General features: G+C 41.5%; 8 protein-coding genes across 8 annotated transcripts; all 8 read right to left on the bottom strand.

The window, feature by feature from the left end:
- Positions 1-1,450: 1,450 nt before the first annotated feature.
- Positions 1,451-2,533, bottom strand: LOC125378757. The gene is made up of 2 exons (XM_048394720.1): positions 2,162-2,533; positions 1,451-1,949 (listed from the first exon to the last, which is right to left on the bottom strand). Exon 2 carries the CDS (start codon positions 1,920-1,922, stop codon positions 1,521-1,523), a length of 402 nt encoding a protein of 133 aa, XP_048250677.1. The 5' UTR covers positions 1,923-1,949; positions 2,162-2,533; the 3' UTR covers positions 1,451-1,520.
- Positions 2,534-6,409: 3,876 nt separating this feature from the next.
- On the bottom strand, positions 6,410-7,540 carry LOC124116923. Its single transcript, XM_046478566.2, has 2 exons — positions 7,169-7,540; positions 6,410-6,956 (listed from the first exon to the last, which is right to left on the bottom strand). The coding sequence occupies exon 2, from the start codon at positions 6,927-6,929 to the stop codon at positions 6,480-6,482; it is 450 nt and encodes a 149-aa protein (XP_046334522.2). The 5' UTR covers positions 6,930-6,956; positions 7,169-7,540; the 3' UTR covers positions 6,410-6,479.
- A 1,357-nt stretch (positions 7,541-8,897) lies between these two features.
- LOC125378758 lies at positions 8,898-9,731 on the bottom strand. Its single transcript, XM_048394721.1, has 2 exons — positions 9,657-9,731; positions 8,898-9,444 (listed from the first exon to the last, which is right to left on the bottom strand). The coding sequence occupies exon 2, from the start codon at positions 9,415-9,417 to the stop codon at positions 8,968-8,970; it is 450 nt and encodes a 149-aa protein (XP_048250678.1). The 5' UTR covers positions 9,418-9,444; positions 9,657-9,731; the 3' UTR covers positions 8,898-8,967.
- A 1,654-nt stretch (positions 9,732-11,385) lies between these two features.
- On the bottom strand, positions 11,386-12,219 carry LOC125378759. Its single transcript, XM_048394722.1, has 2 exons — positions 12,145-12,219; positions 11,386-11,932 (listed from the first exon to the last, which is right to left on the bottom strand). The coding sequence occupies exon 2, from the start codon at positions 11,903-11,905 to the stop codon at positions 11,456-11,458; it is 450 nt and encodes a 149-aa protein (XP_048250679.1). The 5' UTR covers positions 11,906-11,932; positions 12,145-12,219; the 3' UTR covers positions 11,386-11,455.
- Positions 12,220-13,873: 1,654 nt separating this feature from the next.
- Positions 13,874-14,710, bottom strand: LOC125378760. Its single transcript, XM_048394723.1, has 2 exons — positions 14,618-14,710; positions 13,874-14,405 (listed from the first exon to the last, which is right to left on the bottom strand). The coding sequence occupies exon 2, from the start codon at positions 14,376-14,378 to the stop codon at positions 13,944-13,946; it is 435 nt and encodes a 144-aa protein (XP_048250680.1). The 5' UTR covers positions 14,379-14,405; positions 14,618-14,710; the 3' UTR covers positions 13,874-13,943.
- Positions 14,711-16,346: 1,636 nt separating this feature from the next.
- On the bottom strand, positions 16,347-17,180 carry LOC125378761. The gene is made up of 2 exons (XM_048394724.1): positions 17,106-17,180; positions 16,347-16,893 (listed from the first exon to the last, which is right to left on the bottom strand). Exon 2 carries the CDS (start codon positions 16,864-16,866, stop codon positions 16,417-16,419), a length of 450 nt encoding a protein of 149 aa, XP_048250681.1. The 5' UTR covers positions 16,867-16,893; positions 17,106-17,180; the 3' UTR covers positions 16,347-16,416.
- Positions 17,181-18,834: 1,654 nt separating this feature from the next.
- LOC125378762 lies at positions 18,835-19,653 on the bottom strand. The gene is made up of 2 exons (XM_048394725.1): positions 19,579-19,653; positions 18,835-19,366 (listed from the first exon to the last, which is right to left on the bottom strand). The coding sequence occupies exon 2, from the start codon at positions 19,337-19,339 to the stop codon at positions 18,905-18,907; it is 435 nt and encodes a 144-aa protein (XP_048250682.1). The 5' UTR covers positions 19,340-19,366; positions 19,579-19,653; the 3' UTR covers positions 18,835-18,904.
- Positions 19,654-21,307: 1,654 nt separating this feature from the next.
- On the bottom strand, positions 21,308-22,141 carry LOC125378763. The gene is made up of 2 exons (XM_048394726.1): positions 22,067-22,141; positions 21,308-21,854 (listed from the first exon to the last, which is right to left on the bottom strand). Exon 2 carries the CDS (start codon positions 21,825-21,827, stop codon positions 21,378-21,380), a length of 450 nt encoding a protein of 149 aa, XP_048250683.1. The 5' UTR covers positions 21,828-21,854; positions 22,067-22,141; the 3' UTR covers positions 21,308-21,377.
- Positions 22,142-23,167: the final 1,026 nt, after the last annotated feature.

Consider the following 23,167-nt stretch of genomic DNA (forward strand, 5'->3'; position numbering starts at 1 on the left):
CGTCTTCCTGAATAACTATCAAAACATGCTGTGCATTTGTTACGTAAGGCGGCGCCCCTTGGATGTTTCTCTGTTGGATTAAATGCAAGGTGCACTGACTCATCCAATGAATTCAAAGCAAATATGACATACAAAAACAATGAATAGACAGATCTCTATAAAATGCAAGAACAATGATTAGCTGTAAATATCATGTTACAATAGGTCTCGTTATGCAGTTTCTTGGTCCCATCAATGACTATTGTAAAATACCTATATCTTAAATGAGCAAACAGTAGATATTGCATGCTTTTCATTTGATGAAAATACACCGATATTTAGGGAATTACAACACGTACTACGCCTCCATCGCCTTATATGCTGCTCGTAGCACCACAACACATACTGTAAGTAATATCTACTCAATAATGGACACAGAAGTGACCGTGCAGCCACTTATACACGAGATATTTACACCTATCTGAGAAGCGTAGGGATAAAAGAGGGCTACAGTCTGAAAGCAGAATATGAGACCGCTCCATGTCACACATCTGAGTTGCTTTTTTCAAAGCAGTTAAAAGAACCTAGATAATTAATTCAACTATTGTAGTCTGCATGTTTAAAATATTTCTTTGAGCTCTTTCCACACGATCGAAATCGCGTACCAATATATGCTGACCGCAGTAACCTGTAAGGGGCATACTATCTCCATCTGACTCAGCAATACAGTAAACTAAATGTAATGTCAACGGTATTACATTTGAGAAAGAGTGCTAAATGACATCCTATTATGGTGTGCGGATAGTGTATCAATGCAGTTAGCAAACTGATAGTCAAATGGACAGGTGTGAAGGTAACTAGGTATGGTATGTTGCTACTTTAATACTATTGTAATTCTCCACAAGGTCAGAACTGCTAAAATGCAGAAACGCCTAAACGTGGACAAGAACAAGGTAGATGTGAAGCATTTGGGGACGATTATGTAGGGTTGAAAATTCTTTAAATCTTGAGACAAAACGTATTAGAGGGGAAGAGTTCTGTTTTTGACGCATACACAGTGAAGACAAAATGTTGAAATACATTAAAAGCAAAATGTTCTCATAGGATAGATATAGGTATTTTGCAATTATCAACGGAATCTGTTGAGCTAATTCTAGGGACGATGTGTATGATTTCACTAGTGGAAACTGATATATACCATGTATTTATAAATTGGCTTTCCGACAACACAGTCAAGGCAAGGAGTGAATTATTTGCAATGTTTAATTGTAAATTACCTTTTGTATTAGGAGGATTCATATGCCAAGAATGGGACTAAAACTAGCTCTCGCTGCAGCTGTTTTTGTAATCAATAGGATACGGTTCTCCGTATGTGCGTTTGTATTATACATCATGTACCACATAGGTGATATGTGTTTCTTCTTTTAATTTGCAGGTAAGCAGTAAGTAAATACAAAGTCGAAAAGACATATTCATTTCATGGTTTTATTTGAAGTCGTTTCTCAAAGTTGACATTGTATAGTGTGGTGTAGTCAACGATTCTATGGCAACGATGGCATCAAATGTCCAGCATTTGATAGAAATGTGAAGAGCCTGTTGAGTTTAACTATGGTGGCCACCGCCTCCATGGCCACCTCCTCCATGGCCGCCGCCACCGTGACCACCTCCGTGGCCACCACCACCGTGGCCGCCGCCGCCGCCACCATGACCACCTCCGTGGCCGCCACCTCCATGTCCGCCGCCACCATGACCCCCACCACCTTTGCCGCCTCCTCCGTGGCCGCCACCTCCTTTGCCACCGCCTCCTTTGCCACCACCTCCTTTGCCACCGCCTCCTTTGCCACCGCCTCCTTTGCCACCGCCTCCTTTGCCACCACCTCCTTTTCCACCGCCTCCATGTCCTCCTCCGCCTCCTTTGCCGCCACCCCCTCCGTGGCCACCATAGGCAGAGCCAAAGAAGGCTGTGAACACTAGAAAGGAGAACAGTGCATCTGTAGTTAAATGTCTTTAAAGAACAACGCAAGAATATAGTTTTCAACCTCATAATGTTGCCAATTACCTTTTGTACGCTCTTTAAGTCACGTTGCTGTAGAAAATAGGCAATGAATTAAAAGATAAGTGAATTTATCAGTCCACATTTCAATAGAACTCACACAGTTCACGTTTGAAAGTTTGAACTTACCCAAGGCCACAACGAGTGCAATTTTATAGAGCTGCATCTTCACAGTTACGTCTATCCACAGTAGAATAAACGGTGTGAATGACCATGTAGCAAATACACAAGGCCTTTTATACAAATGGATAAGGAAATCAGGACACTATGAATCGAAATACTCCCAATGGAGAAAGAAAGAGAACAAGTTCTATTTTGACTTTTTCCTCAACATGTATTTGTAAACTAACACCAGATTATATAATATCACCTTGGCATTGGAGAGTTTCATTCTTTATTATTTACGTCTTCCTGAATAACCATCAAAACATGCTGTGCATTTGTTACGTAAGGCGGCGCCCCTTGGATGTTTCTCTGTTGGATTAAATGCAAGGTGCACTGACTCATCCAATGAATTCAAAGCAAATATGACATACAAAAACAATGAATAGACAGATCTCTATAAAATGCAAGAACAATGATTAGCTGTAAATATCATGTTACAATAGGTCTCGTTATGCAGTTTCTTAGTCCCATCAATGACTATTGTAAAATACCTATATCTGAAATGAGCAAACAGTAGATACTGCATGCTTTTCATTTGATGAAAATACACCGATATTTAGGGAATTACAACACGTACTACGCCTCCGTCGCCTTATATGCTGCTCGTAGCACCACAACACATACTGTAAGTAATATCTACTCAATAATGGACACAGAAGTGACCGTGCAACCACTTATACAGGAAATATATTTACACCTATCTGAGAAGCGTAGGGATAAAAGAGGGCTACAGTCTGAAAGCAGAATATGAGACCGCTCCATGTCACACATCTGAGTTGCTTTTTTCAAAGCAGTTAAAAGAACCTAGATAATTAATTCAACTATTGTAGTCTGCATGTTTAAAATATTTCTTTGAGCTCTTTCCACACGATCGAAATCGCGTACCAATATATGCTGACCGCAGTAACCTGTAAGGGGCATACTATCTCCATCTGACTCAGCAATACAGTAAACTAAATGTAATGTCAACGGTATTACATTTGAGAAAGAGTGCTAAATGACATCCTATTATGGTGTGCGGATAGTGTATCAATGCAGTTAGCAAACTGATAGTAAAATGGACAGGTGTGAAGTTAACTAGGTATGGTATGTTGCTACTTTAATACTATTGTAATTCTCCACAAGGTCAGAACTGCTAAAATGCAGAAACGCCTAAACGTGGACAAGAACAAGGTAGATGTGAAGCATTTGGGGACGATTATGTAGGGTTGAAATTTTTTTTAAATATTGAGACAAAACGTATTAGAGGGGAAGAGTTCTGTTTTTGACGCATACACAGTGAAGACAAAATGTTGAAATACATTAAAAGCAAAATGTTCTCATAGGATAGATATAAAGGTATTTTGCAATTATCAACGGAATCTGTTGAGCTAATTCTAGGGACGATGTGTATGATTTCACTAGTGGAAACTGATATATACCATGTATTTATAAATTGGCTTTCCGACAACACAGTCAAGGCAAGGAGTGAATTATTTGCAATGTTTAATTGTAAATTACCTTTTGTATTAGGAGGATTCATATGCCAAGAATGGGACTAAAACTAGCTCTCGCTGCAGCTGTTTTTGTAATCAATAGGATACGGTTCTCCGTATGTGCGTTTGTATTATACATCATGTACCACATAGGTGATATGTGTTTCTTCTTTTAATTTGCAGGTAAGCAGTAAGTAAATACAAAGTCGAAAAGACATATTCATTTCATGGTTTTATTTGAAGTCGTTTCTCAAAGTTGACATTGTATAGTGTGGTGTAGTCAACGATTCTATGGCAACGATGGCATCAAATGTCCAGCATTTGATAGAAATGTGAAGAGCCTGTTGAGTTTAACCATGGTGGCCACCGCCTCCATGGCCACCTCCTCCATGGCCGCCGCCACCGTGACCACCTCCGTGGCCACCACCACCGTGGCCGCCGCCGCCGCCACCATGACCACCTCCGTGGCCGCCACCTCCATGTCCGCCGCCACCATGACCCCCACCACCTTTGCCGCCTCCTCCGTGGCCGCCACCCCCTTTGCCACCGCCTCCTTTTCCGCCACCTCCTCCGTGGCCGCCACCTCCTTTGCCACCGCCTCCTTTGCCACCACCTCCTTTGCCACCGCCTCCTTTGCCACCACCTCCTTTGCCACCGCCTCCTTTGCCACCGCCTCCTTTGCCACCGCCTCCTTTGCCACCACCTCCTTTTCCACCGCCTCCATGTCCTCCTCCGCCTCCTTTGCCGCCACCCCCTCCGTGGCCACCATAGGCAGAGCCAAAGAAGGCTGTGAACACTAGAAAGGAGAACAGTGCATCTGTAGTTAAATGTCTTTAAAGAACAACGCAAGAATATAGTTTTCAACCTCATAATGTTGCCAATTACCTTTTGTACGCTCTTTAAGTCACGTTGCTGTAGAAAATAGGCAATGAATTAAAAGATAAGTGAATTTATCAGTCCACATTTCAATAGAACTCACACAGTTCACGTTTGAAAGTTTGAACTTACCCAAGGCCACAACGAGTGCAATTTTATAGAGCTGCATCTTCACAGTTACGTCTATCCACAGTAGAATAAACGGTGTGAATGACCATGTAGCAAATACACAAGGCCTTTTATACAAATGGATAAGGAAATCAGGACACTATGAATCGAAATACTCCCAATGGAGAAAGAAAGAGAACAAGTTCTATTTTGACTTTTTCCTCAACATGTATTTGTAAACTAACACCAGATTATATAATATCATCTTGGCATTGGAGAGTTTCATTCTTTATTATTTACGTCTTCCTGAATAACCATCAAAACATGCTGTGCATTTGTTACGTAAGGCGGCGCCCCTTGGATGTTTCTCTGTTGGATTAAATGCAAGGTGCACTGACTCATCCAATGAATTCAAAGCAAATATGACATACAAAAACAATGAATAGACGGGTCTCTATAAAATGCAAGAACAATGATTAGCTGTAAATATCATGTTACAATAGGTTTCGTTATGCAGTTTCTTGGTCCCATCAATGACTATTGTAAAATACCTATATCTTAAATGAGCAAACAGTAGATACTGCATGCTTTTCATTTGATGAAAATACACCGATATTTAGGGAATTACAACACGTACTACGCCTCCGTCGCCTTATATGCTGCTCGTAGCACCACAACACATACTGTAAGTGATATCTACTCAATAATGGACACAGAAGTGACCGTGCAACCACTTATACAGGAAATATATTTACACCTATCTGAGAAGCGTAGGGATAAAAGAGGGCTACAGTCTGAAAGCAGAATATGAGACCGCTCCATGTCACACATCTGAGTTGCTTTTTTCAAAGCAGTTAAAAGAACCTAGATAATTAATTCAACTATTGTAGTCTGCATGTTTAAAATATTTCTTTGAGCTCTTTCCACACGATCGAAATCGCGTACCAATATATGCTGACCGCAGTAACCTGTAAGGGGCATACTATCTCCATCTGACTCAGCAATACAGTAAACTAAATGTAATGTCAACGGTATTACATTTGAGAAAGAGTGCTAAATGACATCCTATTATTGTGTGCGGATAGTGTATCAATGCAGTTAGCAAACTGATAGTCAAATGGACAGGTGTGAAGTTAACTAGGTATGGTATGTAGCTACTTTAATACTATTGTACTTCTCCACAAGGTCAGAACTGCTAAAATGCAGAAACGCCTAAACGTGGACAAGAACAAGGTATTTGTGAAGCATTTGGGGACGATTATGTAGGGTTGAAACTTCTTTAAATCTTGAGACAAAACGTATTAGAGGGGAAGAGTTCTGTTTTTGACGCATACACAGTGAAGACAAAATGTTGAAATACATTAAAAGTAAAATGTACTCATAGGATAGATATATAGGTATTTTGCAATTATCAACGGAATCTGTTGAGCTAATTCTAGGGACGATGTGTATGATTTCACTAGTGGAAACTGATATATACCATGTATTTATAAATTGGCTTTCCGACAACACAGTCAAGGCAAGGAGTGAATTATTTGCAATGTTTAATTGTTAATTACCTTTTGTATTAGGAGGATTCATATGCCAAGAATGGGACTAACACTAGCTCTCGCTGCAGCTGTTTTTGTAATCAATAGGATACGGTTCTCCGTATGTGCGTTTGTATTATACATCATGTACCACATAGGTGATATGTGTTTCTTCTTTTAATTTGCAGGTAAGCAGTAAGTAAATACAAAGTCGAAAAGACAAATTCATTTCATGGTTTTATTTGAAGTCGTTTCTCAAAGTTGACATTGTATAGTGTGGTGTAGTCAACGATTCTATGGCAACGATGGCATCAAATGTCCAGCATTTGATAGAAATGTGAAGAGCCTGTTGAGTTTAACTATGGTGGCCACCGCCTCCATGGCCACCTCCTCCATGGCCGCCGCCACCGTGACCACCTCCGTGGCCACCACCACCGTGGCCGCCGCCGCCGCCACCATGACCACCTCCGTGGCCGCCAACTCCATGTCCGCCGCCACCATGACCCCCACCACCTTTGCCGCCTCCTCCGTGGCCGCCACCCCCTTTGCCACCGCCTCCTTTTCCGCCACCTCCTCCGTGGCCGCCACCTCCTTTGCCACCGCCTCCTTTGCCACCACCTCCTTTGCCACCGCCTCCTTTGCCACCGCCTCCTTTGCCACCGCCTCCTTTGCCACCACCTCCTTTTCCACCGCCTCCATGTCCTCCTCCGCCTCCTTTGCCGCCACCCCCTCCGTGGCCACCATAGGCAGAGCCAAAGAAGGCTGTGAACACTAGAAAGGAGAACAGTGCATCTGTAGTTAAATGTCTTTAAAGAACAACGCAAGAATATAGTTTTCAACCTCATAATGTTGCCAATTACCTTTTGTACGCTCTTTAAGTCACGTTGCTGTAGAAAATAGGCAATGAATTAAAAGATAAGTGAATTTATCAGTCCACATTTCAATAGAACTCACACAGTTCACGTTTGAAAGTTTGAACTTACCCAAGGCCACAACGAGTGCAATTTTATAGAGCTGCATCTTCACAGTTACGTCTATCCACAGTAGAATAAACGGTGTGAATGACCATGTAGCAAATACACAAGGCCTTTTATACAAATGGATAAGGAAATCAGGACACTATGAATCGAAATACTCCCAATGGAGAAAGAAAGAGAACAAGTTCTATTTTGACTTTTTCCTCAACATGTATTTGTAAACTAACACCAGATTATATAATATCACCTTGGCATTGGAGAGTTTCATTCTTTATTATTTACGTCTTCCTGAATAACCATCAAAACATGCTGTGCATTTGTTACGTAAGGCGGCGCCCCTTGGATGTTTCTCTGTTGGATTAAATGCAAGGTGCACTGACTCATCCAATGAATTCAAAGCAAATATGACATACAAAAACAATGAATAGACGGGTCTCTATAAAATGCAAGAACAATGATTAGCTGTAAATATCATGTTACAATAGGTCTCGTTATGCAGTTTCTTGGTCCCATCAATGACTATTGTAAAATACCTATATCTGAAATGAGCAAACAGTAGATACTGCATGCTTTTCATTTGATGAAAATACACCGATATTTAGGGAATTACAACACGTACTACGCCTCCGTCGCCTTATATGCTGCTCGTAGCACCACAACACATACTGTAAGTAATATCTACTCAATAATGGACACAGAAGTGACCGTGCAACCACTTATACAGGAAATATATTTACACCTATCTGAGAAGCGTAGGGATAAAAGAGGGCTACAGTCTGAAAGCAGAATATGAGACCGCTCCATGTCACACATCTGAGTTGCTTTTTTCAAAGCAGTTAAAAGAACCTAGATAATTAATTCAACTATTGTAGTCTGCATGTTTAAAATATTTCTTTGAGCTCTTTCCACACGATCGAAATCGCGTACCAATATATGCTGACCGCAGTAACCTGTAAGGGGCATACTATCTCCATCTGACTCAGCAATACAGTAAACTAAATGTAATGTCAACGGTATTACATTTGAGAAAGAGTGCTAAATGACATCCTATTATTGTGTGCGGATAGTGTATCAATGCAGTTAGCAAACTGATAGTCAAATGGACAGGTGTGAAGTTAACTAGGTATGGTATGTAGCTACTTTAATACTATTGTACTTCTCCACAAGGTCAGAACTGCTAAAATGCAGAAACGCCTAAACGTGGACAAGAACAAGGTATTTGTGAAGCATTTGGGGACGATTATGTAGGGTTGAAACTTCTTTAAATCTTGAGACAAAACGTATTAGAGGGGAAGAGTTCTGTTTTTGACGCATACACAGTGAAGACAAAATGTTGAAATACATTAAAAGTAAAATGTACTCATAGGATAGATATATAGGTATTTTGCAATTATCAACGGAATCTGTTGAGCTAATTCTAGGGACGATGTGTATGATTTCACTAGTGGAAACTGATATATACCATGTATTTATAAATTGGCTTTCCGACAACACAGTCAAGGCAAGGAGTGAATTATTTGCAATGTTTAATTGTTAATTACCTTTTGTATTAGGAGGATTCATATGCCAAGAATGGGACTAACACTAGCTCTCGCTGCAGCTGTTTTTGTAATCAATAGGATACGGTTCTCCGTATGTGCGTTTGTATTATACATCATGTACCACATAGGTGATATGTGTTTCTTCTTTTAATTTGCAGGTAAGCAGTAAGTAAATACAAAGTCGAAAAGACAAATTCATTTCATGGTTTTATTTGAAGTCGTTTCTCAAAGTTGACATTGTATAGTGTGGTGTAGTCAACGATTCTATGGCAACGATGGCATCAAATGTCCAGCATTTGATAGAAATGTGAAGAGCCTGTTGAGTTTAACCATGGTGGCCACCGCCTCCATGGCCACCTCCTCCATGGCCGCCGCCACCGTGACCACCTCCGTGGCCACCACCACCGTGGCCGCCGCCGCCGCCACCATGACCACCTCCGTGGCCGCCACCTCCATGTCCGCCGCCACCATGACCCCCACCACCTTTGCCGCCTCCTCCGTGGCCGCCACCCCCTTTGCCACCGCCTCCTTTTCCGCCACCTCCTCCGTGGCCGCCACCTCCTTTGCCACCGCCTCCTTTGCCACCACCTCCTTTGCCACCGCCTCCTTTGCCACCGCCTCCTTTGCCACCGCCTCCTTTGCCACCACCTCCTTTTCCACCGCCTCCATGTCCTCCTCCGCCTCCTTTGCCGCCACCCCCTCCGTGGCCACCATAGGCAGAGCCAAAGAAGGCTGTGAACACTAGAAAGGAGAACAGTGCATCTGTAGTTAAATGTCTTTAAAGAACAACGCAAGAATATAGTTTTCAACCTCATAATGTTGCCAATTACCTTTTGTACGCTCTTTAAGTCACGTTGCTGTAGAAAATAGGCAATGAATTAAAAGATAAGTGAATTTATCAGTCCACATTTCAATAGAACTCACACAGTTCACGTTTGAAAGTTTGAACTTACCCAAGGCCACAACGAGTGCAATTTTATAGAGCTGCATCTTCACAGTTACGTCTATCCACAGTAGAATAAACGGTGTGAATGACCACGTAGCAAATACACAAGGCCTTTTATACAAATGGATAAGGAAATCAGGACACTATGAATCGAAATACTCCCAATGGAGAAAGAAAGAGAACAAGTTCTATTTTGACTTTTTCCTCAACATGTATTTGTAAACTAACACCAGATTATATAATATCACCTTGGCATTGGAGAGTTTCATTCTTTATTATTTACGTCTTCCTGAATAACCATCAAAACATGCTGTGCATTTGTTACGTAAGGCGGCGCCCCTTGGATGTTTCTCTGTTGGATTAAATGCAAGGTGCACTGACTCATCCAATGAATTCAAAGCAAATATGACATACAAAAACAATGAATAGACGGGTCTCTATAAAATGCAAGAACAATGATTAGCTGTAAATATCATGTTACAATAGGTCTCGTTATGCAGTTTCTTGGTCCCATCAATGACTATTGTAAAATACCTATATCTGAAATGAGCAAACAGTAGATACTGCATGCTTTTCATTTGATGAAAATACACCGATATTTAGGGAATTACAACACGTACTATGCCTCCGTCGCCTTATATGCTGCTCGTAGCACCACAACACATACTGTAAGTGATATCTACTCAATAATGGACACAGAAGTGACCGTGCAACCACTTATACACGAAATATATTTACACCTATCTGAGAAGCGTAGGGATAAAAGAGGGCTACAGTCTGAAAGCAGAATATGAGACCGCTCCATGTCACACATCTGAGTTGCTTTTTTCAAAGCAGTTAAAAGAACCTAGATAATTAATTCAACTATTGTAGTCTGCATGTTTAAAATATTTCTTTGAGCTCTTTCCACACGATCGAAATCGCGTACCAATATATGCTGACCGCAGTAACCTGTAAGGGGCATACTATCTCCATCTGACTCAGCAATACAGTAAACTAAATGTAATGTCAACGGTATTACATTTGAGAAAGAGTGCTAAATGACATCCTATTATTGTGTGCGGATAGTGTATCAATGCAGTTAGCAAACTGATAGTCAAATGGACAGGTGTGAAGTTAACTAGGTATGGTATGTAGCTACTTTAATACTATTGTAATTCTCCACAAGGTCAGAACTGCTAAAATGCAGAAACGCCTAAACGTGGACAAGAACAAGGTATTTGTGAAGCATTTGGGGACGATTATGTAGGGTTGAAACTTCTTTAAATCTTGAGACAAAACGTATTAGAGGGGAAGAGTTCTGTTTTTGACGCATACACAGTGAAGACAAAATGTTGAAATACATTAAAAGTAAAATGTACTCATAGGATAGATATATAGGTATTTTGCAATTATCAACGGAATCTGTTGAGCTAATTCTAGGGACGATGTGTATGATTTCACTAGTGGAAACTGATATATACCATGTATTTATAAATTGGCTTTCCGACAACACAGTCAAGGCAAGGAGTGAATTATTTGCAATGTTTAATTGTTAATTACCTTTTGTATTAGGAGGATTCATATGCCAACAATGGGACTAACACTAGCTCTCGCTGCAGCTGTTTTTGTAATCAATAGGATACGGTTCTCCGTATGTGCGTTTGTATTATACATCATGTACCACATAGGTGATATGTGTTTCTTCTTTTAATTTGCAGGTAAGCAGTAAGTAAATACAAAGTCGAAAAGACAAATTCATTTCATGGTTTTATTTGAAGTCGTTTCTCAAAGTTGACATTGTATAGTGTGGTGTAGTCAACGATTCTATGGCAACGATGGCATCAAATGTCCAGCATTTGATAGAAATGTGAAGAGCCTGTTGAGTTTAACCATGGTGGCCACCGCCTCCATGGCCACCTCCTCCATGGCCGCCGCCACCGTGACCACCTCCGTGGCCACCACCACCGTGGCCGCCGCCGCCGCCACCATGACCACCTCCGTGGCCGCCACCTCCATGTCCGCCGCCACCATGACCCCCACCACCTTTGCCGCCTCCTCCGTGGCCGCCACCCCCTTTGCCACCGCCTCCTTTTCCGCCACCTCCTCCGTGGCCGCCACCTCCTTTGCCACCGCCTCCTTTGCCACCACCTCCTTTGCCACCGCCTCCTTTGCCACCGCCTCCTTTGCCACCGCCTCCTTTGCCACCACCTCCTTTTCCACCGCCTCCATGTCCTCCTCCGCCTCCTTTGCCGCCACCCCCTCCGTGGCCACCATAGGCAGAGCCAAAGAAGGCTGTGAACACTAGAAAGGAGAACAGTGCATCTGTAGTTAAATGTCTTTAAAGAACAACGCAAGAATATAGTTTTCAACCTCATAATGTTGCCAATTACCTTTTGTACGCTCTTTAAGTCACGTTGCTGTAGAAAATAGGCAATGAATTAAAAGATAAGTGAATTTATCAGTCCACATTTCAATAGAACTCACACAGTTCACGTTTGAAAGTTTGAACTTACCCAAGGCCACAACGAGTGCAATTTTATAGAGCTGCATCTTCACAGTTACGTCTATCCACAGTAGAATAAACGGTGTGAATGACCACGTAGCAAATACACAAGGCCTTTTATACAAATGGATAAGGAAATCAGGACACTATGAATCGAAATACTCCCAATGGAGAAAGAAAGAGAACAAGTTCTATTTTGACTTTTTCCTCAACATGTATTTGTAAACTAACACCAGATTATATAATATCACCTTGGCATTGGAGAGTTTCATTCTTTATTATTTACGTCTTCCTGAATAACCATCAAAACATGCTGTGCATTTGTTACGTAAGGCGGCGCCCCTTGGATGTTTCTCTGTTGGATTAAATGCAAGGTGCACTGACTCATCCAATGAATTCAAAGCAAATATGACATACAAAAACAATGAATAGACGGGTCTCTATAAAATGCAAGGACAATGATTAGCTGTAAATATCATGTTACAATAGGTCTCGTTATGCAGTTTCTTGGTCCCATCAATGACTATTGTAAAATACCTATATCTTAAATGAGCAAACAGTAGATACTGCATGCTTTTCATTTGATGAAAATACACCGATATTTAGGGAATTACAACACGTACTACGCCTCCGTCGCCTTATATGCTGCTCGTAGCACCACAACACATACTGTAAGTGATATCTACTCAATAATGGACACAGAAGTGACCGTGCAACCACTTATACAGGAAATATATTTACACCTATCTGAGAAGCGTAGGGATAAAAGAGGGCTACAGTCTGAAAGCAGAATATGAGACCGCTCCATGTCACACATCTGAGTTGCTTTTTTCAAAGCAGTTAAAAGAACCTAGATAATTAATTCAACTATTGTAGTCTGCATGTTTAAAATATTTCTTTGAGCTCTTTCCACACGATCGAAATCGCGTACCAATATATGCTGACCGCAGTAACCTGTAAGGGGCATACTATCTCCATCTGACTCAGCAATACAGTAAACTAAATGTAATGTCAACGGTATTACATTTGAGAAAGAGTGCTAAATGACATCCTATTATTGTGTGCGGATAGTGTATCAATGCAGTTAGCAAACTGATAGTCAAATGGACAGGTGTGAAGTTAACTAGGTATGGTATGTAGCTACTTTAATACTATTGTAATTCTCCACAAGGTCAGAACTGCTAAAATGCAGAAACGCCTAAACGTGGACAAGAACAAGGTATTTGTGAAGCATTTGGGGACGATTATGTAGGGTTGAAACTTCTTTAAATCTTGAGACAAAACGTATTAGAGGGGAAGAGTTCTGTTTTTGACGCATACACAGTGAAGACAAAATGTTGAAATACATTAAAAGTAAAATGTACTCATAGGATAGATATATAGGTATTTTGCAATTATCAACGGAATCTGTTGAGCTAATTCTAGGGACGATGTGTATGATTTCACTAGTGGAAACTGATATATACCATGTATTTATAAATTGGCTTTCCGACAACACAGTCAAGGCAAGGAGTGAATTATTTGCAATGTTTAATTGTTAATTACCTTTTGTATTAGGAGGATTCATATGCCAACAATGGGACTAACACTAGCTCTCGCTGCAGCTGTTTTTGTAATCAATAGGATACGGTTCTCCGTATGTGCGTTTGTATTATACATCATGTACCACATAGGTGATATGTGTTTCTTCTTTTAATTTGCAGGTAAGCAGTAAGTAAATACAAAGTCGAAACGACAAATTCATTTCATGGTTTTATTTGAAGTCGTTTCTCAAAGTTGACATTGTATAGTGTGGTGTAGTCAACGATTCTATGGCAACGATGGCATCAAATGTCCAGCATTTGATAGAAATGTGAAGAGCCTGTTGAGTTTAACCATGGTGGCCACCGCCTCCATGGCCACCTCCTCCATGGCCGCCGCCACCGTGACCACCTCCGTGGCCACCACCACCGTGGCCGCCGCCGCCGCCACCATGACCACCTCCGTGGCCGCCACCTCCATGTCCGCCGCCACCATGACCCCCACCACCTTTGCCGCCTCCTCCGTGGCCGCCACCCCCTTTGCCACCGCCTCCTTTTCCGCCACCTCCTCCGTGGCCGCCACCTCCTTTGCCACCGCCTCCTTTGCCACCACCTCCTTTGCCACCGCCTCCTTTGCCACCGCCTCCTTTGCCACCACCTCCTTTTCCACCGCCTCCATGTCCTCCTCCGCCTCCTTTGCCGCCACCCCCTCCGTGGCCACCATAGGCAGAGCCAAAGAAGGCTGTGAACACTAGAAAGGAGAACAGTGCATCTGTAGTTAAATGTCTTTAAAGAACAACGCAAGAATATAGTTTTCAACCTCATACTGTTGCCAATTACCTTTTGTACGCTCTTTAAGTCACGTTGCTGTAGAAAATAGGCAATGAATTAAAAGATAAGTGAATTTATCAGTCCACATTTCAATAGAACTCACACAGCTCACGTTTGAAAGTTTGAACTTACCCAAGGCCACAACGAGTGCAATTTTATAGAGCTGCATCTTCACAGTTACGTCTATCCACGGTAGAATAAACGGTGTGAATGACCATGTAGCAAATACACAAGGCCTTTTATACAAATGGATAAGGAAATCAGGACACTATGAATCGAAATACTCCCAATGGAGAAAGAAAGAGAACAAGTTCTATTTTGACTTTTTCCTCAACATGTATTTGTAAACTAACACCAGATTATATAATATCACCTTGGCATTGGAGAGTTTCATTCTTTATTATTTACGTCTTCCTGAATAACCATCAAAACATGCTGTGCATTTGTTACGTAAGGCGGCGCCCCTTGGATGTTTTTCTGTTGGATTAAATGCAAGGTGCACTGACTCATCCAATGAATTCAAAGCAAATATGACATACAAAAACAATGAATAGACGGGTCTCTATAAAATGCAAGAACAATGATTAGCTGTAAATATCATGTTACAATAGGTCTCGTTATGCAGTTTCTTGGTCCCATCAATGACTATTGTAAAATACCTATATCTTAAATGAGCAAACAGTAGATACTGCATGCTTTTCATTTGATGAAAATACACCGATATTTAGGGAATTACAACACGTACTACGCCTCCGTCGCCTTATATGCTGCTCGTAGCACCACAACACATACTGTAAGTGATATCTACTCAATAATGGACACAGAAGTGACCGTGCAACCACTTATACAGGAAATATATTTACACCTATCTGAGAAGCGTAGGGATAAAAGAGGGCTACAGTCTGAAAGCAGAATATGAGACCGCTCCATGTCACACATCTGAGTTGCTTTTTTCAAAGCAGTTAAAAGAACCTAGATAATTAATTCAACTATTGTAGTCTGCATGTTTAAAATATTTCTTTGAGCTCTTTCCACACGATCGAAATCGCGTACCAATATATGCTGACCGCAGTAACCTGTAAGGGGCATACTATCTCCATCTGACTCAGCAATACAGTAAACTAAATGTAATGTCAACGGTATTACATTTGAGAAAGAGTGCTAAATGACATCCTATTATTGTGTGCGGATAGTGTATCAATGCAGTTAGCAAACTGATAGTCAAATGGACAGGTGTGAAGTTAACTAGGTATGGTATGTAGCTACTTTAATACTATTGTAATTCTCCACAAGGTCAGAACTGCTAAAATGCAGAAACGCCTAAACGTGGACAAGAACAAGGTATTTATGAAGCATTTGGGGACGATTATGTAGGGTTGAAACTTCTTTAAATCTTGAGACAAAACGTATTAGAGGGGAAGAGTTCTGTTTTTGACGCATACACAGTGAAGACAAAATGTTGAAATACATTAAAAGTAAAATGTACTCATAGGATAGATATATAGGTATTTTGCAATTATCAACGGAATCTGTTGAGCTAATTCTAGGGACGATGTGTATGATTTCACTAGTGGAAACTGATATATACCATGTATTTATAAATTGGCTTTCCGACAACACAGTCAAGGCAAGGAGTGAATTATTTGCAATGTTTAATTGTTAATTACCTTTTGTATTAGGAGGATTCATATGCCAAGAATGGGACTAACACTAGCTCTCGCTGCAGCTGTTTTTGTAATCAATAGGATACGGTTCTCCGTATGTGCGTTTGTATTATACATCATGTACCACATAGGTGATATGTGTTTCTTCTTTTAATTTGCAGGTAAGCAGTAAGTAAATACAAAGTCGAAAAGACAAATTCATTTCATGGTTTTATTTGAAGTCGTTTCTCAAAGTTGACATTGTATAGTGTGGTGTAGTCAACGATTCTATGGCAACGATGGCATCAAATGTCCAGCATTTGATAGAAATGTGAAGAGCCTGTTGAGTTTAACCATGGTGGCCACCGCCTCCATGGCCACCTCCTCCATGGCCGCCGCCACCGTGACCACCTCCGTGGCCACCACCACCGTGGCCGCCGCCGCCGCCACCATGACCACCTCCGTGGCCGCCACCTCCATGTCCGCCGCCACCATGACCCCCACCACCTTTGCCGCCTCCTCCGTGGCCGCCACCCCCTTTGCCACCGCCTCCTTTTCCGCCACCTCCTCCGTGGCCGCCACCTCCTTTGCCACCGCCTCCTTTGCCACCACCTCCTTTGCCACCGCCTCCTTTGCCACCGCCTCCTTTGCCACCGCCTCCTTTGCCACCACCTCCTTTTCCACCGCCTCCATGTCCTCCTCCGCCTCCTTTGCCGCCACCCCCTCCGTGGCCACCATAGGCAGAGCCAAAGAAGGCTGTGAACACTAGAAAGGAGAACAGTGCATCTGTAGTTAAATGTCTTTAAAGAACAACGCAAGAATATAGTTTTCAACCTCATAATGTTGCCAATTACCTTTTGTACGCTCTTTAAGTCACGTTGCTGTAGAAAATAGGCAATGAATTAAAAGATAAGTGAATTTATCAGTCCACATTTCAATAGAACTCACACAGTTCACGTTTGAAAGTTTGAACTTACCCAAGGCCACAACGAGTGCAATTTTATAGAGCTGCATCTTCACAGTTACGTCTATCCACAGTAGAATAAACGGTGTGAATGACCACGTAGCAAATACACAAGGCCTTTTATACAAATGGATAAGGAAATCAGGACACTATGAATCGAAATACTCCCAATGGAGAAAGAAAGAGAACAAGTTCTATTTTGACTTTTTCCTCAACATGTATTTGTAAACTAACACCAGATTATATAATATCACCTTGGCATTGGAGAGTTTCATTCTTTATTATTTACGTCTTCCTGAATAACCATCAAAACATGCTGTGCATTTGTTACGTAAGGCGGCGCCCCTTGGATGTTTCTCTGTTGGATTAAATGCAAGGTGCACTGACTCATCCAATGAATTCAAAGCAAATATGACATACAAAAACAATGAATAGACGGGTCTCTATAAAATGCAAGGACAATGATTAGCTGTAAATATCATGTTACAATAGGTCTCGTTATGCAGTTTCTTGGTCCCATCAATGACTATTGTAAAATACCTATATCTTAAATGAGCAAACAGTAGATACTGCATGCTTTTCATTTGATGAAAATACACCGATATTTAGGGAATTACAACACGTACTACGCCTCCGTCGCCTTATATGCTGCTCGTAGCACCACAACACATACTGTAAGTAATATCTACTCAATAATGGACACAGAAGTGACCGTGCAACCACTTATACAGGAAATATATTTACACCTATCTGAGAAGCGTAGGGATAAAAGAGGGCTACAGTCTGAAAGCAGAATATGAGACCGCTCCATGTCACACATCTGAGTTGCTTTTTTCAAAGCAGTTAAAAGAACCTAGATAATTAATTCAACTATTGTAGTCTGCATGTTTAAAATATTTCTTTGAGCTCTTTCCACACGATCGAAATCGCGTACCAATATATGCTGACCGCAGTAACCTGTAAGGGGCATACTATCTCCATCTGACTCAGCAATACAGTAAACTAAATGTAATGTCAACGGTATTACATTTGAGAAAGAGTGCTAAATGACATCCTATTATTGTGTGCGGATAGTGTATCAATGCAGTTAGCAAACTGATAGTCAAATGGACAGGTGTGAAGTTAACTAGGTATGGTATGTAGCTACTTTAATACTATTGTACTTCTCCACAAGGTCAGAACTGCTAAAATGCAGAAACGCCTAAACGTGGACAAGAACAAGGTATTTGTGAAGCATTTGGGGACGATTATGTAGGGTTGAAACTTCTTTAAATCTTGAGACAAAACGTATTAGAGGGGAAGAGTTCTGTTTTTGACGCATACACAGTGAAGACAAAATGTTGAAATACATTAAAAGTAAAATGTACTCATAGGATAGATATATAGGTATTTTGCAATTATCAACGGAATCTGTTGAGCTAATTCTAGGGACGATGTGTATGATTTCACTAGTGGAAACTGATATATACCATGTATTTATAAATTGGCTTTCCGACAACACAGTCAAGGCAAGGAGTGAATTATTTGCAATGTTTAATTGTTAATTACCTTTTGTATTAGGAGGATTCATATGCCAAGAATGGGACTAACACTAGCTCTCGCTGCAGCTGTTTTTGTAATCAATAGGATACGGTTCTCCGTATGTGCGTTTGTATTATACATCATGTACCACATAGGTGATATGTGTTTCTTCTTTTAATTTGCAGGTAAGCAGTAAGTAAATACAAAGTCGAAAAGACAAATTCATTTCATGGTTTTATTTGAAGTCGTTTCTCAAAGTTGACATTGTATAGTGTGGTGTAGTCAACGATTCTATGGCAACGATGGCATCAAATGTCCAGCATTTGATAGAAATGTGAAGAGCCTGTTGAGTTTAACCATGGTGGCCACCGCCTCCATGGCCACCTCCTCCATGGCCGCCGCCACCGTGACCACCTGCGTGGCCACCACCACCGTGGCCGCCGCCGCCGCCACCATGACCACCTCCGTGGCCGCCACCTCCATGTCCGCCGCCACCATGACCCCCACCACCTTTGCCGCCTCCTCCGTGGCCGCCACCCCCTTTGCCACCGCCTCCTTTTCCGCCACCTCCTCCGTGGCCGCCACCTCCTTTGCCACCGCCTCCTTTGCCACCACCTCCTTTGCCACCGCCTCCTTTGCCACCGCCTCCTTTGCCACCACCTCCTTTTCCACCGCCTCCATGTCCTCCTCCGCCTCCTTTGCCGCCACCCCCTCCGTGGCCACCATAGGCAGAGCCAAAGAAGGCTGTGAACACTAGAAAGGAGAACAGTGCATCTGTAGTTAAATGTCTTTAAAGAACAACGCAAGAATATAGTTTTCAACCTCATAATGTTGCCAATTACCTTTTGTACGCTCTTTAAGTCACGTTGCTGTAGAAAATAGGCAATGAATTAAAAGATAAGTGAATTTATCAGTCCACATTTCAATAGAACTCACACAGTTCACGTTTGAAAGTTTGAACTTACCCAAGGCCACAACGAGTGCAATTTTATAGAGCTGCATCTTCACAGTTACGTCTATCCACAGTAGAATAAACGGTGTGAATGACCACGTAGCAAATACACAAGGCCTTTTATACAAATGGATAAGGAAATCAGGACACTATGAATCGAAATACTCCCAATGGAGAAAGAAAGAGAACAAGTTCTATTTTGACTTTTTCCTCAACATGTATTTGTAAACTAACACCAGATTATATAATATCACCTTGGCATTGGAGAGTTTCATTCTTTATTATTTACGTCTTCCTGAATAACCATCAAAACATGCTGTGCATTTGTTACGTAAGGCGGCGCCCCTTGGATGTTTCTCTGTTGGATTAAATGCAAGGTGCACTGACTCATCCAATGAATTCAAAGCAAATATGACATACAAAAACAATGAATAGACGGGTCTCTATAAAATGCAAGAACAATGATTAGCTGTAAATATCATGTTACAATAGGTCTCGTTATGCAGTTTCTTGGTCCCATCAATGACTATTGTAAAATACCTATATCTGAAATGAGCAAACAGTAGATACTGCATGCTTTTCATTTGATGAAAATACACCGATATTTAGGGAATTACAACACGTACTACGCCTCCGTCGCCTTATATGCTGCTCGTAGCACCACAACACATACTGTAAGTGATATCTACTCAATAATGGACACAGAAGTGACCGTGCAACCACTTATACACGAAATATATTTACACCTATCTGAGAAGCGTAGGGATAAAAGAGGGCTACAGTCTGAAAGCAGAATATGAGACCGCTCCATGTCACACATCTGAGTTGCTTTTTTCAAAGCAGTTAAAAGAACCTAGATAATTAATTCAACTATTGTAGTCTGCATGTTTAAAATATTTCTTTGAGCTCTTTCCACACGATCGAAATCGCGTACCAATATATGCTGACCGCAGTAACCTGTAAGGGGCATACTATCTCCATCTGACTCAGCAATACAGTAAACTAAATGTAATGTCAACGGTATTACATTTGAGAAAGAGTGCTAAATGACATCCTATTATTGTGTGCGGATAGTGTATCAATGCAGTTAGCAAACTGATAGTCAAATGGACAGGTGTGAAGTTAACTAGGTATGGTATGTAGCTACTTTAATACTATTGTACTTCTCCACAAGGTCAGAACTGCTAAAATGCAGAAACGCCTAAACGTGGACAAGAACAAGGTATTTGTGAAGCATTTGGGGACGATTATGTAGGGTTGAAACTTCTTTAAATCTTGAGACAAAACGTATTAGAGGGGAAGAGTTCTGTTTTTGACGCATACACAGTGAAGACAAAATGTTGAAATACATTAAAAGTAAAATGTACTCATAGGATAGATATATAGGTATTTTGCAATTATCAACGGAATCTGTTGAGCTAATTCTAGGGACGATGTGTATGATTTCACTAGTGGAAACTGATATATACCATGTATTTATAAATTGGCTTTCCGACAACACAGTCAAGGCAAGGAGTGAATTATTTGCAATGTTTAATTGTTAATTACCTTTTGTATTAGGAGGATTCATATGCCAAGAATGGGACTAACACTAGCTCTCGCTGCAGCTGTTTTTGTAATCAATAGGATACGGTTCTCCGTATGTGCGTTTGTATTATACATCATGTACCACATAGGTGATATGTGTTTCTTCTTTTAATTTGCAGGTAAGCAGTAAGTAAATACAAAGTCGAAAAGACAAATTCATTTCATGGTTTTATTTGAAGTCGTTTCTCAAAGTTGACATTGTATAGTGTGGTGTAGTCAACGATTCTATGGCAACGATGGCATCAAATGTCCAGCATTTGATAGAAATGTGAAGAGCCTGTTGAGTTTAACCATGGTGGCCACCGCCTCCATGGCCACCTCCTCCATGGCCGCCGCCACCGTGACCACCTCCGTGGCCACCACCACCGTGGCCGCCGCCGCCGCCACCATGACCACCTCCGTGGCCGCCACCTCCATGTCCGCCGCCACCATGACCCCCACCACCTTTGCCGCCTCCTCCGTGGCCGCCACCCCCTTTGCCACCGCCTCCTTTTCCGCCACCTCCTCCGTGGCCGCCACCTCCTTTGCCACCGCCTCCTTTGCCACCACCTCCTTTGCCACCGCCTCCTTTGCCACCGCCTCCTTTGCCACCGCCTCCTTTGCCACCACCTCCTTTTCCACCGCCTCCATGTCCTCCTCCGCCTCCTTTGCCGCCACCCCCTCCGTGGCCACCATAGGCAGAGCCAAAGAAGGCTGTGAACACTAGAAAGGAGAACAGTGCATCTGTAGTTAAATGTCTTTAAAGAACAACGCAAGAATATAGTTTTCAACCTCATAATGTTGCCAATTACCTTTTGTACGCTCTTTAAGTCACGTTGCTGTAGAAAATAGGCAATGAATTAAAAGATAAGTGAATTTATCAGTCCACATTTCAATAGAACTCACACAGCTCACGTTTGAAAGTTTGAACTTACCCAAGGCCACAACGAGTGCAATTTTATAGAGCTGCATCTTCACAGTTACGTCTATCCACAGTAGAATAAACGGTGTGAATGACCACGTAGCAAATACACAAGGCCTTTTATACAAATGGATAAGGAAATCAGGACACTATGAATCGAAATACTCCCAATGGAGAAAGAAAGAGAACAAGTTCTATTTTGACTTTTTCCTCAACATGTATTTGTAAACTAACACCAGATTATATAATATCACCTTGGCATTGGAGAGTTTCATTCTTTATTATTTACGTCTTCCTGAATAACCATCAAAACATGCTGTGCATTTGTTACGTAAGGCGGCGCCCCTTGGATGTTTCTCTGTTGGATTAAATGCAAGGTGCACTGACTCATCCAATGAATTCAAAGCAAATATGACATACAAAAACAATGAATAGACGGGTCTCTATAAAATGCAAGGACAATGATTAGCTGTAAATATCATGTTACAATAGGTCTCGTTATGCAGTTTCTTGGTCCCATCAATGACTATTGTAAAATACCTATATCTTAAATGAGCAAACAGTAGATACTGCATGCTTTTCATTTGATGAAAATACACCGATATTTAGGGAATTACAACACGTACTACGCCTCCGTCGCCTTATATGCTGCTCGTAGCACCACAACACATACTGTAAGTGATATCTACTCAATAATGGACACAGAAGTGACCGTGCAACCACTTATACACGAAATATATTTACACCTATCTGAGAAGCGTAGGGATAAAAGAGGGCTACAGTCTGAAAGCAGAATATGAGACCGCTCCATGTCACACATCTGAGTTGCTTTTTTCAAAGCAGTTAAAAGAACCTAGATAATTAATTCAACTATTGTAGTCTGCATGTTTAAAATATTTCTTTGAGCTCTTTCCACACGATCGAAATCGCGTACCAATATATGCTGACCGCAGTAACCTGTAAGGGGCATACTATCTCCATCTGACTCAGCAATACAGTAAACTAAATGTAATGTCAACGGTATTACATTTGAGAAAGAGTGCTAAATGACATCCTATTATTGTGTGCGGATAGTGTATCAATGCAGTTAGCAAACTGATAGTCAAATGGACAG

Source organism: Haliotis rufescens, unplaced genomic scaffold, assembly GCF_023055435.1.
Source record: "Haliotis rufescens isolate VD_foot unplaced genomic scaffold, xgHalRufe1.0.p SCAF_13, whole genome shotgun sequence".
Classification (NCBI taxonomy): Eukaryota; Metazoa; Mollusca; class Gastropoda; order Lepetellida; family Haliotidae; genus Haliotis; species Haliotis rufescens.